The sequence below is a fragment of the Hyla sarda genome, chromosome 6 (assembly GCF_029499605.1).
Source record: "Hyla sarda isolate aHylSar1 chromosome 6, aHylSar1.hap1, whole genome shotgun sequence".
NCBI classification, from domain to species: Eukaryota; Metazoa; Chordata; class Amphibia; order Anura; family Hylidae; genus Hyla; species Hyla sarda.
The window spans coordinates 253,070,486-253,091,023 of NC_079194.1; the positions used below are offsets into that span (position 1 = coordinate 253,070,486).

The window sequence follows — 20,538 nt, forward strand, 5'->3', positions numbered from 1 at the left end:
GACATCACCGATCACGATAATGCCCGGCTTTAACCCCTTAGACACAGCAATCAAATTTGATTGATTGAATGCAAGTAAAAATGTCCCGGTAGCTCTGTGAAATTAAGTAAAAACACTTAACCTTCCAAATTCAGGACCCGGCAAAGTGTCTACTTCCCTCCCTCACAAGCGTCTAGAAAAAGTGTATGTGGTAGAGCTTTTCCCACCACAGCAGAGCTGCGCAAAATTCATTATCCTGCTGCACCTTCTTGATAAATAAGATGCACGCTAGTCAAACCCAACACCCAAATAAAAGTGGGAAAATAGCTCTACTGTAGACATTCTTTGATAAATCTGGGCCATAAAGTTACAATGGTGATGTAAATCACTTTATTAAACATGATATAGATAGAATTGTGGTTAACACTGTAGTATAGAAACCTAGAAAACATACAGCAGAAAAAGGTCACCGTCCATCTAGTCTGCCCTTAAATGATTTCCTTTTTAAGGAAAGATACATGTATATGCCAGCAATACATTCATTTACTATGGATTTATCAACACACATCTGCTGGAAGTTTGTTCCGAGTATCTACTACTCTCTCTTTAAAATAATATATTTTAACATTGCTTCTAATCTATTTTGTAGCACTGAAGTCATGTATTTAAAGGGGTTGTGCGCTTTGGATAATTTCTACTTTTTAGAATGGGATCTTGACACTAACAAAGTGTTCACTTGCATAGACCCATGGTGATCAGTTGTAGTCTTTGGGGAAATCTGTCTGCACGTGTTTAATTTCCACAGCAGCACCACCACTGGTGAAATTGAGCATTACACATTGTCTGTTCATACCAATAGTTTCTGTGTAAGGAAGGACAAGACGAGTCCTCCAAGGCAAGGAACACCCTTTGTAACCACTCATCACTCTGGCCAAGAGATGAAACTGTGGATCAGATCTCTGTTAACTCCTAAACTCCTAATGGGATGCATAAAAATTGGTTTTACACATTAGAAAACCTCTTTAAAAACATGAGTTTGTAGGTTCTCTTTGTACATGTATATGTTTCTTTGAGGTTCCCTAACACACACTTAAAAAAAAACATATTAAAAACATATTAAACATATTGTGAGCTTGTGGAGTATATTACGAATGCTTATTTTCAGAAAACCGGTTTAACGTAGTAATATCAAGGCAATTTTTGCAGCCTAATCTTACAGGTGGTGTGAATTGGGCCATGTACAGTGCTTTGATAATTGAAGGGTCTGGTTTCACCACAGGTTCCCGCATGATTTACCAACTACTGATGTCAGTGACACACTTTATGTGTAAGGTCTTCCTAGATAATATAGCACTCACCTTATTTAAAGGGTTGTCCAGCTACCACCAAAAAATAAAAAATAAATGTACCCAAATCTTATCCTAATTCTTACCTACTGCTTAGGGTCCTTATTACCTCAAAATGTATTATGTACATGTTTCTGTGCTAAACCTGGTTACTTCCAAGATGGAGCTTCTACAGATTCTACATTTCCCATGGTCCCTTGCTCTGTGTGCCTGAAATCACTTTCTATAACCAGATATGCAATTCAGGAGCCTGTGAAAGCTGGGCAAGAATGTCTTACCTTCCTTTCCAGGATGCTGAATGGCATATTTTGCATATAGCTGCTGTAATCTTAGAGAAATGCAGCTGCAAAATAAAATATGGCGTGTATTGTGAATCCAGCCTGAAGCCTGTCGGCAATGACAGTGAAACACACCGAGCTATAAGCAAATATGCCATTCGGCAGCCTACAAGAGCTATGTGAGACATTTTTAACTAGCTTTCCCAAGCTCCTGAATGGCATCTCTGCTTATTGGTGTGTGTGCAAGACATGAGTCATTACAGGGTCTGGCACACACAGCAATAAGCAGAATGTCTCACCTAACTTTTCCAGGCTGCTAAATGGCATATTTGCCTATAGCTGTGTGTGACTGTCATTGCCTTCAGGCTGGGTTCACCATACATGTCACATTTTATTTCGTGGCCGCATTTCTCACAGATTACAGCTGTAATTCAACGGCAACAATACAAGTCTCTGGCCCGCTCACAAGCGTGTACTCTAAGAGCATGAAGGGGGCGGACCCTTAGTTAGCATGGCTTAATCTGGGGGCTTGATTCAGCGAGGACGTGAGGACTGGGCAAGTCTACTGATGTGACATAGTCTGCAGCTGCTGCAGACACACTGAGAAGATGCCCTTAAGTCAACTGGGGGTGACCTCCTGTATCTAAGGGACTTCTGTACATAGATAAGAGATGTGCTTTGCAAACCTGCATATAAATGCCTACATATTTTTTCTTTATTTAAAGGACTAATAAAAGTTTTCATTGAACAACCCCTTTAACCAACTCCATACATGCCTTGTTCATATATATTTGTTCCTTTTCAGGGAAATGGATGATCCAATCACCGCTAACTTACCTTCTGAGGTGAGTACAAAATTAGTGCAAAATAAGCTCCACCCCTCATATGCCCTAGTCCTCCACCAATACCAGTTATGCCAACTTTAAACCATCAAGGGATGGAAAAGCAGCCATCATTGCACACTTTTTTTTTTTCCCAGAAAATTGACGCAAATTGTTTGTGACTTTTCGACTTGTAATTAATTTGCGTCTGAATATACAATGTGTGAACATAGCCTTATAACCAATAGTGTTTGAAACTTTATCATTCAATGAAAAAACAATTATGGCAGTGCATTAGACTGGGTTCACATGTGGCAGTATTGTGCCATGTGACCGATCACCACACAGCTAAGCCATGTGTGTTTTTTGCTGTGGTTTTGTGATGCATTTATTGGGTATGTAGCTTTTATAGATAAAACATATGAAAACCAACATGTTTCACAATAAAAAATTCAGCAGCAAAAACTAGTAACATAGTTTGTAAGATCGAAAAAAAAACAAGAGTCCATCGAGTTTAACTTAAACCCTACTGTGTTGATCCAGAGGAAGGCGAAAACCCCCCCATGAGGCTGATGCCAATTGCCCCATGACAGAGGAAAAATTCCTCCCCGATCCCAATATGGCGAGAATGGGGCAGAGAGTTCCATAGTCTAACTGCTCTTACAGTAAAGAATCTCTGTCTGAGATGATGATGGTGAAACCTTCTTTCCTTTAGACGTAGAGGATGCCCCCTTGTCATGGTTATTGGCCTAGATATAAAAAGATCACTAGAAAGATCTCTGTACTGTTCCTTCATATTTGCACACTATCAGATCGCCCCTAAAACGTCTTTTCTCAAAACTAAATAACCCCAAGCTTGATAACCTGTCTTGGTCCTATAATCCTCCCATACCATCAATTATCTTTGTCGCCCTCCTCTGCACTCTATCCAGTTCGGCCATGTCCTTCTTATATACAGGTGCCCAGAATTGGACACAATACTCCATATGTGGTCTGACTAGTGATTTATACAGCGGCAAAATGTCCTTATCACAAGCCTCTATCCCTTGGCAGCCGCTGCATGGCACTGATTGCTAAAGTCAAGTTTACTGTCCACCAGTACCCCAAGTCTTTTTCGGTAGAAGTTTGACCTAATGTCTTCTTATTTAACATAATTGTACATATAGTTTTCACTGCCCAAGTGCACAACCTTACTTTTATCCACATTACACTTCATTGGCCATGTCTGTGCCCAAGCCTCCAGCTTCCCCAGATCCCTCTGTAATATTATATTATCCTCCTCTGTAGTTATCACCCTACCCAGTTTGGTGTCATCTGCAAATATAGAAATCCTACTCTAATCCCTCTACATGGTCATTAATAAACATATTGAAAAGATGTGGACCCAGTACTGCCCCCTGTGGTCCCCACTAATAATCCAACCAGAGTAAGTTCCTCCTTCTGCATGTGAATAGACCCTGAACATTCCAACATTGCCTTGCAGGATTGTTAACTCCAGTAGGTGGCCCAAGAGACTTTGTTCTATAAAGGACCTACATATTTCTCTATGATCTTGTAATAGCGACATTAATTTATTTTCTCTTTCTCATCTGGGTCCCAAATATAATACCCTCGTTTTGTCCCTGTGGGGGAGATTTATCAAAACATGTGCAGAGAAAAGTTGCCCATAGAAACCAATCAGCTTGCTTCTTTCATTTTTAGGGTAGATTTGCATGGGAGTGCATCCGCAGCATATTCGATGCGCTGCCAACACACGCAGAGTTATGGTAGGGCAAACTCCCTGCTGCTGCTGCCATAGAGACATACAGAGCAATGGCAGCAGCAGGCAACTCGCTCTGCCGTAACTGTGTGTGTGCCGGAAGCCAAATACACTGCGGATGCTCTCCAGTGTGAATGTACCCTTACCCTGAAAAATGAAAGAAGCAATCTGATTGGTTGCTATGGGCAACTGGGCAATTTTTCCTCTGCTCAGTTTTTGATAAATATCCCCCTATGTGTTTTGTAACACTGATATCATTACATTGCAGTTAATTGTATTTCTTTGTTTATTTAATAATCTAGTGTATTTCCTATCTAGTGACCAGTACAAAAACTTTAATGTGTCATTATAATAAAAAGGTTTAATTTGTTCTCCCAAAAATGTGGAATTGTAAAGCAATATTCTGTAATACAACACTTCCTTTTTGAAGTTTTAAAAAGTCACTTCCTTATAATACTGTACACGTTCTAGGGATTGAAATGCCACCACATTGACACCAGGGGGCAGAATCTCCATGGCAAATAATTAGTATACTCCAATGCAAAAAAAAGGGAAGGACATAGAGGTATACATTTAAGTGTAAAATGTTCTCATTACAATGTTCCCAAACCTGTGGCTCTCCGGCTTTTGCAAAACTACAACTCTCAAAGGCTGTATACCAGAAAAAACTGTAGAGTTTACACTTAACTTGATGAATAAAATCATTACAATGCCATTCAATATTATTACATCATAAGGCACCTTATCATATGTACAGCTTAACTATATCAAAAACAAAGGTGCATGCGTTCATAAAGTGCCAAAATTATCCTCACCCATTGTGTTAGTACCACACCGCTCCACTACCCCACCGACAGCTGCCGTTTCGTCACCTTCCTCAGGGGGCTGCAAACTCTCAAAGGCTGTCAGGGCATGAGCTGGAAAGCCACAGGCCTTCCATAATACTATATAAAAAGACATAAAGGTTTTAATATTTTCTATTATAATAGAGCTGTAAAACCTGGATAAACACATTTGCATGATAATTAAATTAATTATGTGTTACATATCTTAAAAATAGTGTGTTGTTTGCTGTTTGTAGTCTGTACCTTCCCTTCCTCCATACACGTGCTCGTTTTTTCAGAAGCACATGTAGAGTCTGCACTAACTGCATCTGAATATAATTGTTTGCTTTCTGATTGGATTTCTTAATATTCTGTCTTTAAGGAAGTCTTATCTGAAGATCAACTTGATGAAGGATTCAAGGAGCTATTCAAAAAGCTCGCTGGAGCGGTATGATTCTTATTTATACATGTAGATATAGGGATCTTGGGGGTATCCACAAAAATCAAACACACTCCAGAATGTGCATTAGCCTCTACTTTATGCACTCCTCTTGTATCAGTGTCCACTGTACTAGAGCCCTGCATCTGGATTGGGATTCCGCGGGTCAATAAGAAACTTGCGGGCTGTAATTAGGTTGCTGCGGGCGGAAGTGGGTGGTCACAGAACATACAGTGGGTCCTGCAAAATCCGGCGCAGTCCAGTAAACCTCAGAAATGCCATAAGGAGCTGATTAAATGGCAAAAGGCGATGGTGGCATGGCACGATGAGGTGATAAATAGCACGAGGAATGGATAAATGGCACGAGGAGGTGATAAATGGCACGAGGAGGGGATAAATGGCACGAGGAGGGGATAAATGGCACGAGGGGGTAATGAATTGGCACTGGGAGTACTATTTTAAAAACCTGTGAAAAAATGTTAGCGGAAGTGGGCAGGATTAGACACACTTGCTGTGGGAGTGGGTGGGATTAGACACACACGTTGCGGGAGCGGGCTGGATTAGACACACATGTTGCGGGAGCAGGGAATAATGGTCAAAAATCCAGCGGGAGCGGATGGGAGATTAAGAAAACATATCCCTGGCTTTCCTTCCCACAGTGAGTGTATATTCACATGGCAGAATTTCCGCACCAATTTTGCGTCCACATTCATTTGGGTAGTTTCTGGTTTGTGCAGATTTCGCATGGAATTGGTGCGGATTCCATGTGCAAACCATGCAGAATCCGCATACGCATGGATTTATGTAACTCAATAGAGAGAGGTTATATCTGCATTTTTCTGGGAACACTGTAAGAGCAGATGTCCTCTCCTTAAAAGAGTAATCCAATGCAGAAACACTTATCCCCTATTCAAAGGATAGAAGAGAAGTGTCTGATTGCAGGGGGTCCGACCACTGGGACCCCCGCGATCTCTTGAGTGCCACCCTGGCATGCCTGAGGAATGGAGAGTCAGGTACCCCCAACTCTCCCATAGAGATACATGGAGAGGGTGTATCAGCCACTGCTTCCTTTGTGCGTGGGTCGACACACCCCAAATCTAGGGACTGCCAGGGTGCCGTGCAGGAGTTTCCATTGTGGAGGGATAGGGCATAAGTGTTTCTGCAGTGGAGTACTCCTTTAAGGTAATGATCAGCAAGGATAAAGTGAATATTTATTTGAGGTGTTACTGATACATATTTCTTTATCATATACAGGATATGGAAATAAGTGTAGTCGAGCTACAGTCCATACTAAACAGAATCATGGGCAAACGTAAGTATTTGTTCCAGTGCATAAAAATAAGGGAACAAATAACAAGTTCTTAGGATTATGGGCAGTGCTTAGAGCCTGTTATACCACCTAGAAAGATATTTTAAGTAAACCTCTATATATCTATATATCTTGTTGTAGTTATGCAACAGCTGGAGGTACCCTGGTTGGGTGCATGTCACTAGCACTAGCACCAATACATGTTGTTATGGGGTTGCTCAGGGTTAAAGGGGATATCCGGATTATTAAAATTAAGACAGTAGGAGTCCAATTTACAGTGTCTCTGCTGATCAGCTGACTGAAGAGCCTTCACTGCTTGTGCAAGTGCTGTAGAACCCTTTAAAGTGTACCTTTGCTTATACCTGTAATCGTTATATTATTAATAGTAATGCCAGGTACTTTAGCATTGTCTGGTTAATGTAAATAGGAAGAAACTGCAATACCTTGCACCTGCGCAGATAAGTGACAGTAGCCGGTACAAGCATTATAGGAGCTGCAGCACATGCACACCTTAGTCTATGCAATCAGCTGGTGGGGGGAGTGACGACCATCTGGCCTCCCGCTCATCTCATATTGATGGCCTACCTACAATGGGCACTGTCATTTGCAAAAACCTTTTATAAAATGTAGATAATAACATTTACAGTTATGGCCATAAATGTTGGCACCCCTGAATTTTTTTCAAGAAAATTAAGTATTTCTCACGGAAAAGGATTGCAGTAACATATTTTGCTATACACATGTTTATTCCCTTTGTGTGTATTGGAACTAAACCAAAAAAGGTAGGAAAAAAAACAAATTGGACATAATGTCACACCAAACTCCAAAAATGGTCTGGACAAAATTATTGGCACCCTTAACTTAATATTTGGCTGAACATCCTGAAATCAGTCGCTTCCTATAACCATCAATAACCATCTTACACCTCTCAGCCGGAATGTTGGACCACTCTTCCTTTGCAAACTGCTCCAGGTCTCTCTTATTGGAAGGCGCCTTTTCCCAACAGCAATTTTAAGATCTCTCTACAGGTGTTCAATGGAATTTAGATCTGGACTCATTGCTGACTACTTCAGAACTCTCCAGGGCTTTGTTGCCAGGTGCTTTTTAAAGTATGTTTGGGGTCATTGTCCCGCTGGAAAACCCAAGATCTTGGACACAAACCCAGCTTTCTGACACTGGGCTGTACAGTGCGACCCAAAATCCGTTGGTAATCCTCAGGTTTCATGATGCGTTGCACACATTCAAGGCACCCAGTACCAGAGGCAGCAAAACAACCCCAAAACATAATTGTACCTTCACCATATTTCACTGTAGGTACTGTGTTCTTTTCTTTGTAGGCCTCATTCCGTTTTCGGTAAACAGTAGAATGATGCTCTATCTTGGTCTCATCTGTCCACAAGACTTTTTTCCAGAAGGATTTTGGCTTACTCAAGTTCATTTTGGCAAAATGTAGTCTTGCTTTTTTATGTCTCTGTGTCAGCAGTTGGGTCCTCCTGGGTCTCCTGCCATAGCGTTTCATTTCATTTAAATGCCGACGGATAGTTCGCACTGACACTGATGCTCCCTGAGCCTGCAGGACAGCTTGAATATGTTTGGAACTTGTTTGCAGCTGCTTATCCACCATCCGGACTATCCTGTGTTGACACCTTTCATAAATTTTTCTCTTCCGTCCAAACTTCTTGATAATGTTGTGCACTATGGACAAAGGCAAATCTAGATCTCTGGAGATGGACTTGTAACCTTGAGATTGTTGATATTTTTCCACAATTTTGGTTCTCAAGTCTTCAGACAGTTCTCTTCTCCTCTTTCTGTTGTCCATGCTTAGTGTGGCACACACAGACACACAATGCAAACACTAAGTGAACTTCTCTCCTTTTTATCTGCTTTCAGATGTGAGATTTATATTGCCCACTCCTGTTACTTGCCCCAGGTGTGTTTAAAGGAGCATCACATGCTTGAAACCATCTTATTTTTCCACAATTTTGAAAGGGTGCCAATAATTTTATCCAGCCCATTTTTGGAGTTTGGTGTGACATTATGTCCAATTTGCTTTTTTTCCTCCCTTTTTCCACAACATTTACGGCCATGACTGTATATGTTTATTTGTAACATACATTGGTTAAACAAGGTGTATACATTTGGGTGCAAAAATGCTGTCTTGTCCCTACAGCTATGGCCTTTGTGTCTCTGTGCAGAGACAAAATAAAGTAAGTGTTGGCAGACAAGGGCACTGTGCAGTGAGGGCAAGCAGGGTTCTGTGCATTGAGGCTCTGTAGCATACCCCCAGCTCACACAGCAGGCTGCTTGACAAGCCAGGAGCCTGCACAGAGCCTTGCTTGTCCCGCCCCCACACTTCCTGTATTTTGTTTCGGCACAGAGACATATAGGCAAAAGCTGGAGGGACAAGACAGCATTTTTCACCTAAAATTATACACATTTAATAACCAATGTATATTACAAATATACATACAGTGCATAATGTTACTATCTGTATTGTATAAAAAGTTTTTGCAAATGACAGGTTTTCTTTAAAAGAAATCAACTGCACTAACTCGTCAGTACAGACAGGTAGTGCAGATGACACTGATGACAATGATACTTACCTGGTTATGTGCTCCGGTTCTCCCTCAATCTTCCGCCATATCTTCCATTCTGGGGCTGACTTGGAGAATGGGTGGAGCTTTGTGACGTCACCTCTGCTGCTTCTCTGCTCTGCAGTGGCGGTAACATCACTAAGCTTCGCCCATTCTCCAGGTCGGCCCCGGGACAGAAGATACGGTGAAAGATTGCGGGAGAACCAAAGCACGGAAGGGGATCAGGTAACTATCGTTGTCATCTATGTCACCTGCACTACCTGACTGTACTGACAGGTTATTGTCGGTGTAACTAATGACAGATTTTCTTTTTAGACCATCCATAGAGGCTAGAAAACCTCTTTTAAAATACATTTTGCCTGTTCCCCTCCTTTGCTTGATATAAAGGCTAATCCTGTCCATAATTTTGGACAACCCCTTTAAGATATCAACATTATTTTTATCATTACCATCTATGTTCTTTAATTGCAGATAAAGACCTTCGCTCTAAAGGGTTTAGCTTGGAGTCTTGCCGCAGTATGGTGAACCTGATGGATGTATCTTTTAGTGTGATGTTTTTGAAGTTGTTCTACTCCAACTTCTCAACTACCTTTTGCTCTCAAACTCTCCTGTAGCTATGCAGCAACCCAGAGGGAGCACAGTTTAGGAAGGCCTGTAGACCTGTGACATAGCTGAGGCTAGTAGTCCCACACTGATGGTCTACTTCTCACTGGTCACTATGGCTGGAGGGCCTACTCACACTTCTTACACCGACACAGTGACAGGGGCTGCACTAGGGATCTTGGGCACATCCTGTGCGCAGGCTGACTGTAAAGTGGGGTGCCCTTAGTAGTTATATGCAAAGAAAAAGTTAAACATTAATTAAAGCACAACTACATAAAATGATAAAACTGAATAAATTAGAATTATAAATTATATATATATTATATATATATATATATATATATATATATATATATATATTATATATATATTTTATATTATATAATAATTATAAATTATAAACTTTAAGTTTCTTTCCACTGCTCCACCAGTGCCACTGAAATTGGTTTCCTGACCTTCAGCTCCGGTATGCTACCAGCTTTTAGTGCCTGGCATGTCAGACTCAGTTAGTGATAGGTTGAGGGGCAGTGTCATGGAATGGGCTCAGACCCAGCACGTGTTTTTTTTCCTTTAGTATTCAACGATGTCATCCATGTAGGGGGCACAATTCTTTAACAACAGACAGGCTCATGTCTTGACCAGGGTAATTTCGGGTGTTCGTGTGACTAGAGTACTTGAAGCTGGTCCTATTTACTCTAGGCCTTCTTGTTGCTAGTCCCTTTGTCTCTGGTGTGGTAATTTTCCCATCAATGGGGTGTAAATTAAAATACTTTATACTATTCTAACCCTGTTACCAATCTTTGTGTTATCAACAAAAAGACCAATACCTTATCATCAAGACCTTCTGCAATATCACTGATGAAAATATTACACTTTATGGGTCGCAGTACATATCCTTAAAGGAGTAGTCCAGACCCTAAAAGTGTATCCCCTATCCTAAGGATAGGGGATAAGTTTCAGATTGCAGGAAGGGGGTGTGTTGATTACCGCACAAAGCGGCGGTCGACACACGCCTTCAATACAGCGCTATGGCAGAGCCGGAGATTGCCGAAGGTAGCACTCCGGCTCTGCCATAGAGTTGTATTGAGGGGGCGTGTCGGTGTTCGTGTGGTGGTCAACACGCCCCCTTCCCGCGGGCTGCCAGGGCCCCGTACAGGAGATCGCGGGGGGCCCCAGTGGTCGGACCCCCATGATCTGAAACTTATCCCCTATCCTTAGGATAGGGGATACATTTTTCAGGACAGGACTACTCCTTTATAGGTACCCCACTGGTTATTAGAACTTGCTCTGAATGTGCTTCATTGACTACAACCCACACTTGCAACAAGGCACTAGTCAGATGACACCCACCAAAGGCCTTACAGGGATCCCAGGGGGACACTGCCCCGGTGTAGAATTGATTTAAACATATATGGCTTTACTATAAGTATGTGTTGGCTTTTAGTGATTTGGCTATAAGCTGAGGGTCATCATTTGTAAAAAAAAATATATATATAAAGGATTGTAGATGTTTTCTTTAACTCTGATCTCACAGAAAGATGGAAATGGAAAATTAGGAATGGTGGAGTTCAATGTTCTGTGGAATAAGATCAAGAATTATTTGGTAAGATGTAAGGGATCTGCGGTTGTGGTTAGACATTGTTCATGATAGTGGACATGATGGGGTGAGTTGCGAAGTGGCATTCACTTTTTCTGTTTAATTTTTATTAGACCGTGTTCAGACAGTTTGACATAGATAAGTCTGGAAGCATGAACGCCTATGAGATGCGCCTGGCAATAGAGAATTCAGGTTGGTTTTATGCCACTTTGAATTTCCCCCTAAATGCACAGCTTTCCATTGATTATTTTATTATTTTTTTCTCTAGGTTTCAAACTGAGCAACCCCCTCCACCAGCTCATCATCACCCGATACGCCGAGCCGGATCTGGCAGTGGATTTTGATAGCTTTGTGTGTTGTTTGATCCGGCTGGAGACCATGTTTAGTAAGTGCACATGCTGTTTTAAGGCTCCATCTTTTGCAGTTGTGTGCTCTCGGTCCTACTGTTTCCTACATGCTATCAAAAAAAGCCACATCTCATATATACAGTGATCCCTCAACTTACAATGGCCTCAACATACAATAGTTTCAACATACAATGGTCTTTTCTGGACCATTGTAAGTTGAAACCAGACTCAACATACAATGTACAGACAGTCCTGATCTGTGAAACGAGTCAATGAACTGACCAATCAGAATGGGCATTCAGTGGTAAAACACCTGTATTACTGAAGCGTATGCACTGACTGATGTCTGGTAGCGCCCCCTACAGTACAGGGTGGCATTACATGTTCTGTACTACTCTTTGGGCCAGGGTTAGCTGCTCCTTTGGACACCAGGTGAGGACGGCTCCATGTTACTTTTTTTTAGGACATTGCGTGTACTGTACAGGACCCCGAAGAAGCTCCTGTCCTCTACATAGACCAGTGCTTCCCAAGCAGGGTGCCCCCAGCTTTTGCAAAACTACAACTCCCAGCATGCCCGGACAGCCAAAAGCTGTCCAGGCATGCTGGGAGTTGTAGTTTTGCAACAGCTGGAGGCTCCCTGCTTGGGAAACACTGACATAGACAGTGATTTACAGCTCCCAGCAGATCTTTCTTACTTTTATATGTAAGGATTTGCTTTATCTATATTAGTTATCTACTTATTTTTCTTTAATTCTCACTTTTTCCTATTTTTGGATGACATTTTGGTGCCTTTAGAACCAATTACCAGGTTTCCATAGAGTTATGGTCTCAACATACAATGGATTCAACATACAATGGTCGTCCCGGAACCAATTAATATTGTAACTTGAGGGACCACTGTATATCGATGCCTAAAATACACTAAATATAACTGCAGTGTAAACACAGCCCAATACAGTAGATGTTGTGTTTCCATCAATGCCAGTCCTAACCAATTTTTTCCCCAACAATATATCTTCTATTTTTCTGCTATAAATCTATTATGGTTTAGGCCAGTTTCACAGTGGTGCGATATGGTTTTTTGGGTTTCGTAGAGCCCCTCACCCCGTTATTTTTCTAAACAGAATGTGAATCACCGTTGGGTCCTTTAATGATCTTAGGTCAGGACAGCTGTTATACAAAAGCTAAATTGCAGCCATATTAAGCTAGTGTAAAAAGTACATTAGTAAAGTATTGACGGTAAATGATGGAGGGACTGATCTAGTTCTATTTGCTAAGGGACCTATACAGGAAGACCCATGTCCACTATGAGCACCAGTCACCAGACCAGCGCTTGTTAAATGAGTCTCTTACATGGCTCAATGATTGTTTGGTCAGAACCTCATGAGAGATCACTTCAGTCATTCGTATGGCCCTTCACATGGATCTTGGTTAGCTGTACATCCCCATGTTCACACAGGGAGATTTGTGGCTGACCAGTGTAAAATTTTGGGGGCCACACAATCCCAGTCATCAGCCACAATCACTTGTTTGTTGGCTGATCACTGGTTCTTTTATTGAGAGCAATAATTTGCCTGTGTGACACAATAATCGTCCTGTGTAAAAGGCCCTTAAAGGGGTATTCCGCCCCTAGACATCTTATCCCCTATCCAAAGGATAGGGGATAAGATGTCAGATTGCCGCGGTCCCGCTGCTAGGGACCCCTGGGATGCCGGCTGCGGCACCGCGCTCTCATTACAGCACAGAGCGAGTTCGCTCTGCACGTAATGATGGGCAGTACAGGGGCCGGAGCATCGTTACGTCACGGCTCCACCCCTCGTGATGTCACGGCCCGCCCCTTTCAATACAAGTCTATGGGAGGGGGCGTGGCGGTCGTCACGCCCCCTCCCATAGACTTGCATTAAGGGGACGGGCCGTGATGTCACGAGGGGCGGCGCCATGACGTCACGCTGCTCCGTCCCCCGTATCGCCCGTCATTGCGCACAGAGCGAACTCGCTCTGTGCTGTAATGAGAGCGCGGTGCCGCAGCGGGGATCCCAGGGGTCCTCAGCAGCGGGACCGCGGCGATCTGACATCTTATCCCCTATCCTTTGGATAGGGGATAAGATGTCTAGGGGCGGAATACCCCTTTAAAGTAGACCTTTTTTAAGGCATAAAGTAAAGTCATGATTTTGACCCTGAATCCGTATATGCCTCTGATTACATTATTGACCCCTCCAGCACAGAGATGGGGGCAATTTACTTATGAGATGTACCGTATTTTTCGCCGTATAAGACGCACTTTTTCTTCCCCAAAACTGGGGGGGGGGGGGGGAAAGTTGGTGCGTCTTATACGGCGGATACACACCTATCGCGGCGGTCCCTGCGGCCATCAACGGCCGGGACCCGTGGCTAATACAGGACATCACCGATCGCGGTGATGCCCTGTATTAACCCTTCAGACGCGGCAATCAAAGCTGACCACCGCATGTGAAGCGAAAATAACACTAAGCCGGCTGCTCAGTCGGGCTGTTTGGGACCGCCGCGATGAAATCGCGGCATCCGGAACAGCTTACAGGACACCGGGAGGTACCTTACCTGCCTCCTCGCATGGCCGGCGCTCTCCTTCAACGTCATCGCGCACGCCATCCCGTCATCCAATAGGAGCGGTGTGCGTAGCGACATGATGACGGCGACGGAGAACGCGGATCCCGGGGAAGAAGACGTCCGGAGCGTCGGGGACGCCGTGAAAGCGATGGAGAGACATCCAGGGCAGCGGTGACGAGTGCTGACGGGTCCGGAGCGGCGGGGACACGTGAGTTTTACCTCCTATACCAGTGGTCTTCAACCTGCGGACCTCCAGATGTTGCAAAACTACAACTCTCCTTCAATGTCATCATGTCATTGCGCACGCCGTCCCGTCATCCAATAGGAGTGGTGTGCATAGCCACGAGATGACGGCGACAGAGAGCGTGGAGCCTGGGGAAGAAGACGTCCGGAGCGTCGGGGACACCCTGGGGACGCCGTGAAAGCGATGGAGCGACATCCAGGGCAGCGGTGACGGGTCCGGAGCGGCGGGGACACGTGAGTACTACCTCCTATACCAGTGGTCTTCAACCTGTGGACCTCCAGATGTTGCAAAACTACAACTCCCAGCATGCCCGGACAGCCGTTGGCTGTCCGGGCATGCTGGGAGTTGTAGTTTTGCAACATCTGGAGGTCCGCAGGTTGAAGATCACTGTTGGGTTCAGAATCTTTTTTTTTTTCTAGATTTTGGATTTTTAAAATTGGGTGCGTCTTATATGCCGGTGTGTCCTATAGGGCGAAAAATACGGTATGTATGGTTTCAGGGTCAAAAGCCCTTTACAGCCATGCCACTACTTTATAAGCTAAAAACCTGCTGACAGGTCCACTTTAAGACTTCTGTACCTAATAAGTCAAGCAATAAATGTCTTTGGAGATCACTCAGATGTTTACCCACTCGGATGTCATAGATAAGAGCTTTGTGTATACTGACATTATTTTCTCACAGTTTGTTACAATTTCTGGATTGTCTGTACAATTTAGTATTTTCTTCTCTCTTAGGGTTCTTCCTGGGGATGGACACAGATAAAGATGGTGTTGTCAACTTCAATCTCTTTACGGTAAGCCTGTCACTGGCTGTCATTACACCTTTAGGGTATGTATGTTTACACGTACAGGATCAACTGCATATTTTTGCTGCATATTTTGTGCAGCTGAGTTTGCAAAGTCAGCTGCACAAAATATGCAGCAGATCCTTTACATGTGAACGTACCCTAAGTGTATATATAGTGTATAGAGTCACTCCCGGCCTATAATAGCCATGGATAGCAACAAGATAAATAACTACAACGAACAAAGTATGTAAAATCAGATTAAGATAGAGTAGAATCAAAACATTTCCAAACAATGTCACAACACATTTTGCCTTTTTTTTTCTGTGGTTCTGTATTCATTTTGATGATTTTATGTTTTTTTTATTTTTTTTATTTCACTTCAGCAGATTCTAGCTCACTCTAAAGAAAGGGGGGGGTTTGCTTTCAGTGGACCTTCACACCACACTGTTACCAAAATTCTCAATTATTGTAACCAGTTTATAAAATTTTCCTTCCTTCTCCAAAGAGGCTATTTTCAATCTATGAAAGCGGCTCTGTTCCAAACGAACGTTAAGGGCTCTTTTTTTTGTTTTTTTTTTCAGTTTGACCACCCTTAAAGGGGTACTCCACCCCTAGACCTCTTATCCCCTATCCAAAGGATAGGGGATAAGATGTCAGATCGCCGGGGTCCCGCTGCTGGGGACCCCGGGGATCGCTGCTGCAGCACTGCGCTCTCATTACAGCACAGAGCGAGATCGCTCTGCACGTAATGACGGGCAATACAGGGGCCGGAGCATCGTTATGTCACTGCTCCGCCCCTCGTGATGTCACGGCCCGCCCCCGTCAATACAAGTCTATGGGAGGGGGCGTGGCGGTCGCCACGCCCCCTGCCATAGACTTGCGTTAAGGGGACGGGCCGTGATGTCATGAGGGGCGGAGCCATGATGTCACGCTGCTCCGGCCCCTGTATCGCCCGTCATTACGCACAGAGCGAACTCGCTCTGTGCAGTAATGATGGCGGGGTGCCGCAGCGGCAATTCCAGGGGTCCCCAGCAGCGGGACCCCGGCGATCTGACATCTTATCCCCTATCCTTTGGATAGGGGATAAGATGCCAGGGGCGGAGTACCCCTTTAACGTCCTTTATTGTAACAGAGCCTAACGGGAGTCATAGTGGGCAAAGAAGATCCCATTCACTTGAATGGACTTCCTCTAACGGCCGAAGATAGTGGGAGAAAAAGACGTCGCAAGCACAAATTTTTCTCCCGCTATCTTCCTAGCGGACGTCACTTAACATGCACAAACGGTAGTGTGAAAGGAGCCATACATAAGCACATATAGTTATTTACTACATATAAATACAATAAAATTCATTAAAAAAAATGCTTATATTAGAAAAGGGAGACTGTACTTCCTGACATCTGTGTAGACAACCAAATTAAATGAAAGCTGCAAGAAGGTCATACTCCAACAGCCATTGTATTAATATGTATCATCAGCTCTTCTTTATTTTACTTTTATACACCATAATTGTGTTAAAAAGTGTATGGTTTACGGCATCTGGCATGTTAGATAAAAAAAATGCTGCTTTATGCAAAAAAGGTTTCAAGTGATTTTTTTCTGCCATTTGGTCAGTTTTTTAAATATATTTTAATATTTTTTTAAATGTTTTTTTCAGATGTTTTTAATCCATTCTGTTACTCAATTTTCCAAAAGAAACATGGCTGAAAAAAATGAACCTGCACTTATGACCATATAGTTTTTAGCTATAAGACAGCTGTTTTTCTCTCAAAATGGCCTTAAATACTATGTATTAACTTAGCCTCATTTTTTCATAACTTAGCCTCATTTTTTCATAATTTAGCCTTATTTTTTCATAACTTAGCCTTATTTTTTCATAACTTAGCCTTATTTTTTCATAACTTAGCCTTATTTTTTCATAACTTAGCCTTTTATGCCATCAGTTGGGGTGTAAAAGTAGGTCAGGAAGTCCAACCTTTGGGACCCCACTGGTGCCAAAAATGAGTGGCCCCAAATGCTGGGCAGGGTTGTCAATGTAATTATTATTTTTTTCTTGGATGATTTAATCAAAAATCATCAGCAGCCAAATGTTTTTTTTATGGAAAAGCATAATAAATCATGTCTATACTTCAATATACTTAGATAAAATCAACAGCAATTACTCTGAGCTATAAATGATGATAACTGCAATCACAGTGACCTGCTAAGGCACCAATAGCATTAAAGGGGTACTCCGCCCCTAGACATCTTATCCCTTATCCAAAGGATAGAGGATAAGATGTCTGATCTCCCTTCTGCGCCCGGCGTTCGTCTAGAGCAGTGGTCTTCAACCTGCGGACCTCCAGATGTTGCAAAACTACAACTCCCAGCATGCCCGGACAGCCAACGGCTGTCCGGGCATGCTGGGAGTTGTAGTTTTGCAACAGCTGGAGGTCCTCAGGTTGAAGACCACTGGTCTAGAGTGTCGGGTGCAGCGCCGGAGGCCCGTGACGTCACGCCCACGCCCCCGCAATGCAAGTCTATTCTCTGCCCGGCTAGATTGAATAGGCATGTTCTTGTGGTTTTCCAATCCTTCCAGCCATCCCTTTGGCCACAGACAGCAAAATGAATGGTTAGCAGTGACCAAATATGATATTGGCCTGACCGAGGCATTTCTGCCTCTCAACCTATATACAAAGTGATGGCCGGTGTTTGCGCTCTTCTAAATACTTCTTGTTTCTGATATCATTGCAGTGGCTCCAGATGACTATGTTCGCATAATGAAATCCTTGTCCTGCATGGGCCGGATCCCTGAACGCTCCTGTCCTATAATCAAGTGCAAGTGCCTTCTCACTAGCTGCCCCTGTGCCAAAGCAATAGAATGAAGACGTGCCTCTCCGCCATCTCTTTCCTGCATATGCTCCTGCGTGTCCTCTCACTGTCTCAGCAGAATCCGTTATATGTAGATCTCCAACATGTTTGCATCTTTTTCCTTCCCTTTCACCAGAGAGAGAGAGATCTTAGAGCAGTGGTCTCCAACCCTGATAGCTGGTTCATCTGCACTAAACCTAATACACAGGGTTATACTTTGGGTAAACTAGATTAAAATGAGATATACCTTACTCCGATTGGTGTAAGCTATAACTTGATCTGCATTCAGGAGATACGAGGAAGTATTCGGCTCCGTTGCTAATATGCTAATGCTGTCCTTTGGGCAATGGAGGAGGTGTACATAGCTTCCGTGCCTCACCCTCTCTGCTGCTATATGCCCACCCATAGTGCCCTCACATTGGTGAAGGGTCATCCATGAATATTTATGAGGTGGTCGGACATATGGGAGCAAGGGAAAGCATGAGCATATTAGCAATAGAGCCTAATGCTGTCCTTGGAGGAGGAGAACATAGCTTCCGTGCCTCACCCTCTCTGCTGCTATAGGCCCACCCATAGGACCCTCACATCAGTGAAGGGTCATCCATGAATATTTATGAGGTGGTCGGACATATGGGAGCAAGGGAAAGCATGTGCATATTAGCAAAAGAGCCTGATACTGCTTGTATCTCCTGAATGGCGGCACCGATCGGAGTTAGACAGCATTAGCATATTAGCAACAGAGCCGAATACTTACGCGTATCTCCTGAATGCAGATCAAGTTATATCTCGGAGTAAGCTATATCTCATTTTAATCCGGTTCACCCACACTAAAAACCGATGTATTGAGTTTGGTGCAGGGGAATCAGTTGCCAGTTTTTCTTTAAGCTGCACCTTCCGGCATGCCCTATATCTTACCGGCTCTTGGTAGAGTCTTGCCAGCGGTCAGATGTCTTATGTTACACTACTTGCCATTTCTTGTTTTGTACCGGTTTTGAAAGTCAAAATAAAGACAATCATTCTGTAAGATGATAGCAATACTTATGAACTGTATATAGAATATTGCATTGCTTATACAATACAGACTTTTATATAACTAAAAAAGTTTTCTGAAGTTTTTAGCCGACATTATGATGAAACAATACATATGTCGCTTTATAGGTAATGAATAAATAAGACGGACTATGGTCATGTACCAACCCATTGTGCCCTGCATAGGTTGTGATTGCTTCCAGCAGAGGTGTAGTTAACCTTTTTATACCAGGGACAAAGAATCAGTTATTTTCCCTCGTTTGTTTAAAACTTTTTTCACGCCTAAAATGACATAGGCCTCAGACGTGCCCCCTTAATTAAAACCTTAGACCTGACTCAATAAAAAATACAGACCCCAGACCTGACCCTCCAAATACAGACCTCAGACCTGACCTAGTAAATCAATATAGATCCCAGGCCTAACACCTAAAATAATATGGACACCATACCCTTAGCCAGGAGCTTTTTTTCTTTGTTGCTGAGCTGTTCTTCTCTTTGGCTTGGGGACCTGCTAAGGTCATGTGACCTCTATGTGCAGGTCTTTCAATAGTAACACGATCAGCACAGATGATCATGTGTGTGACATTTTTGCTGCAATTTGAGGCAAAAATGGTCACTTTGCAAATGCCTATTGGCTCTTGTCTTTACAGTTCTGGTAACTGCAAAGATGGATGTGGAGCTTTATCTGTACACACTTAAAGCATTATTGTCACATAAAAAAACTCTCCCACAAACTAAAAGTTCTGAAACCCACTGTAATCTTGTTTTTATTTTTTTATTTTTATGACAGTACCACTTTAAATGGGCACCCCAGGGCTTTATTCACAGTTTTACTTCTTTATCGTATCTTCCATGCTTTTGCTTTTTAGGCTGTGCATAGAGACACAGAAAAGCAGGGCCACCTCCTCTGTCTGTGTGTAATGTATGGAAGACATTATAGAAGTTAGGGAGCAGAAATTGGCTTAAAGATGCCATATACAGGCTATGTCAGTGTTTCCAAAACTTTTTTCGGTTAAGGGCTCCTTAGGGTTCCGAATCAATAAACGGCTCCGTGCTGACACACACAGCATTATTATAATTTAATGGGGGTTGTAGTATAACAAACATGGCACTGGTATACAATAATAGGGGTAGAAGTATGACACACA

General features: G+C 43.0%; 1 protein-coding gene across 1 annotated transcript in view; it reads left to right on the forward strand.

Moving 5' to 3' along the window:
- The window catches only part of CAPN1 (calpain 1), an 82,045-nt gene extending 62,660 nt beyond the window's left edge, over positions 1-19,385 (forward strand). Inside the window, exons 14-22 of the mRNA XM_056526948.1 lie at positions 2,409-2,448; positions 5,390-5,455; positions 6,701-6,758; positions 9,821-9,885; positions 11,487-11,555; positions 11,663-11,741; positions 11,818-11,934; positions 15,461-15,519; positions 18,245-19,385. Coding sequence (XP_056382923.1) covers positions 2,409-2,448; positions 5,390-5,455; positions 6,701-6,758; positions 9,821-9,885; positions 11,487-11,555; positions 11,663-11,741; positions 11,818-11,934; positions 15,461-15,519; positions 18,245-18,271 — 580 coding nt within the window. The 3' untranslated portion in view covers positions 18,272-19,385. The remainder of the gene's footprint in view (positions 1-2,408; positions 2,449-5,389; positions 5,456-6,700; positions 6,759-9,820; positions 9,886-11,486; positions 11,556-11,662; positions 11,742-11,817; positions 11,935-15,460; positions 15,520-18,244) is intronic.
- The last annotated feature ends 1,153 nt before the right edge of the window (positions 19,386-20,538 follow it).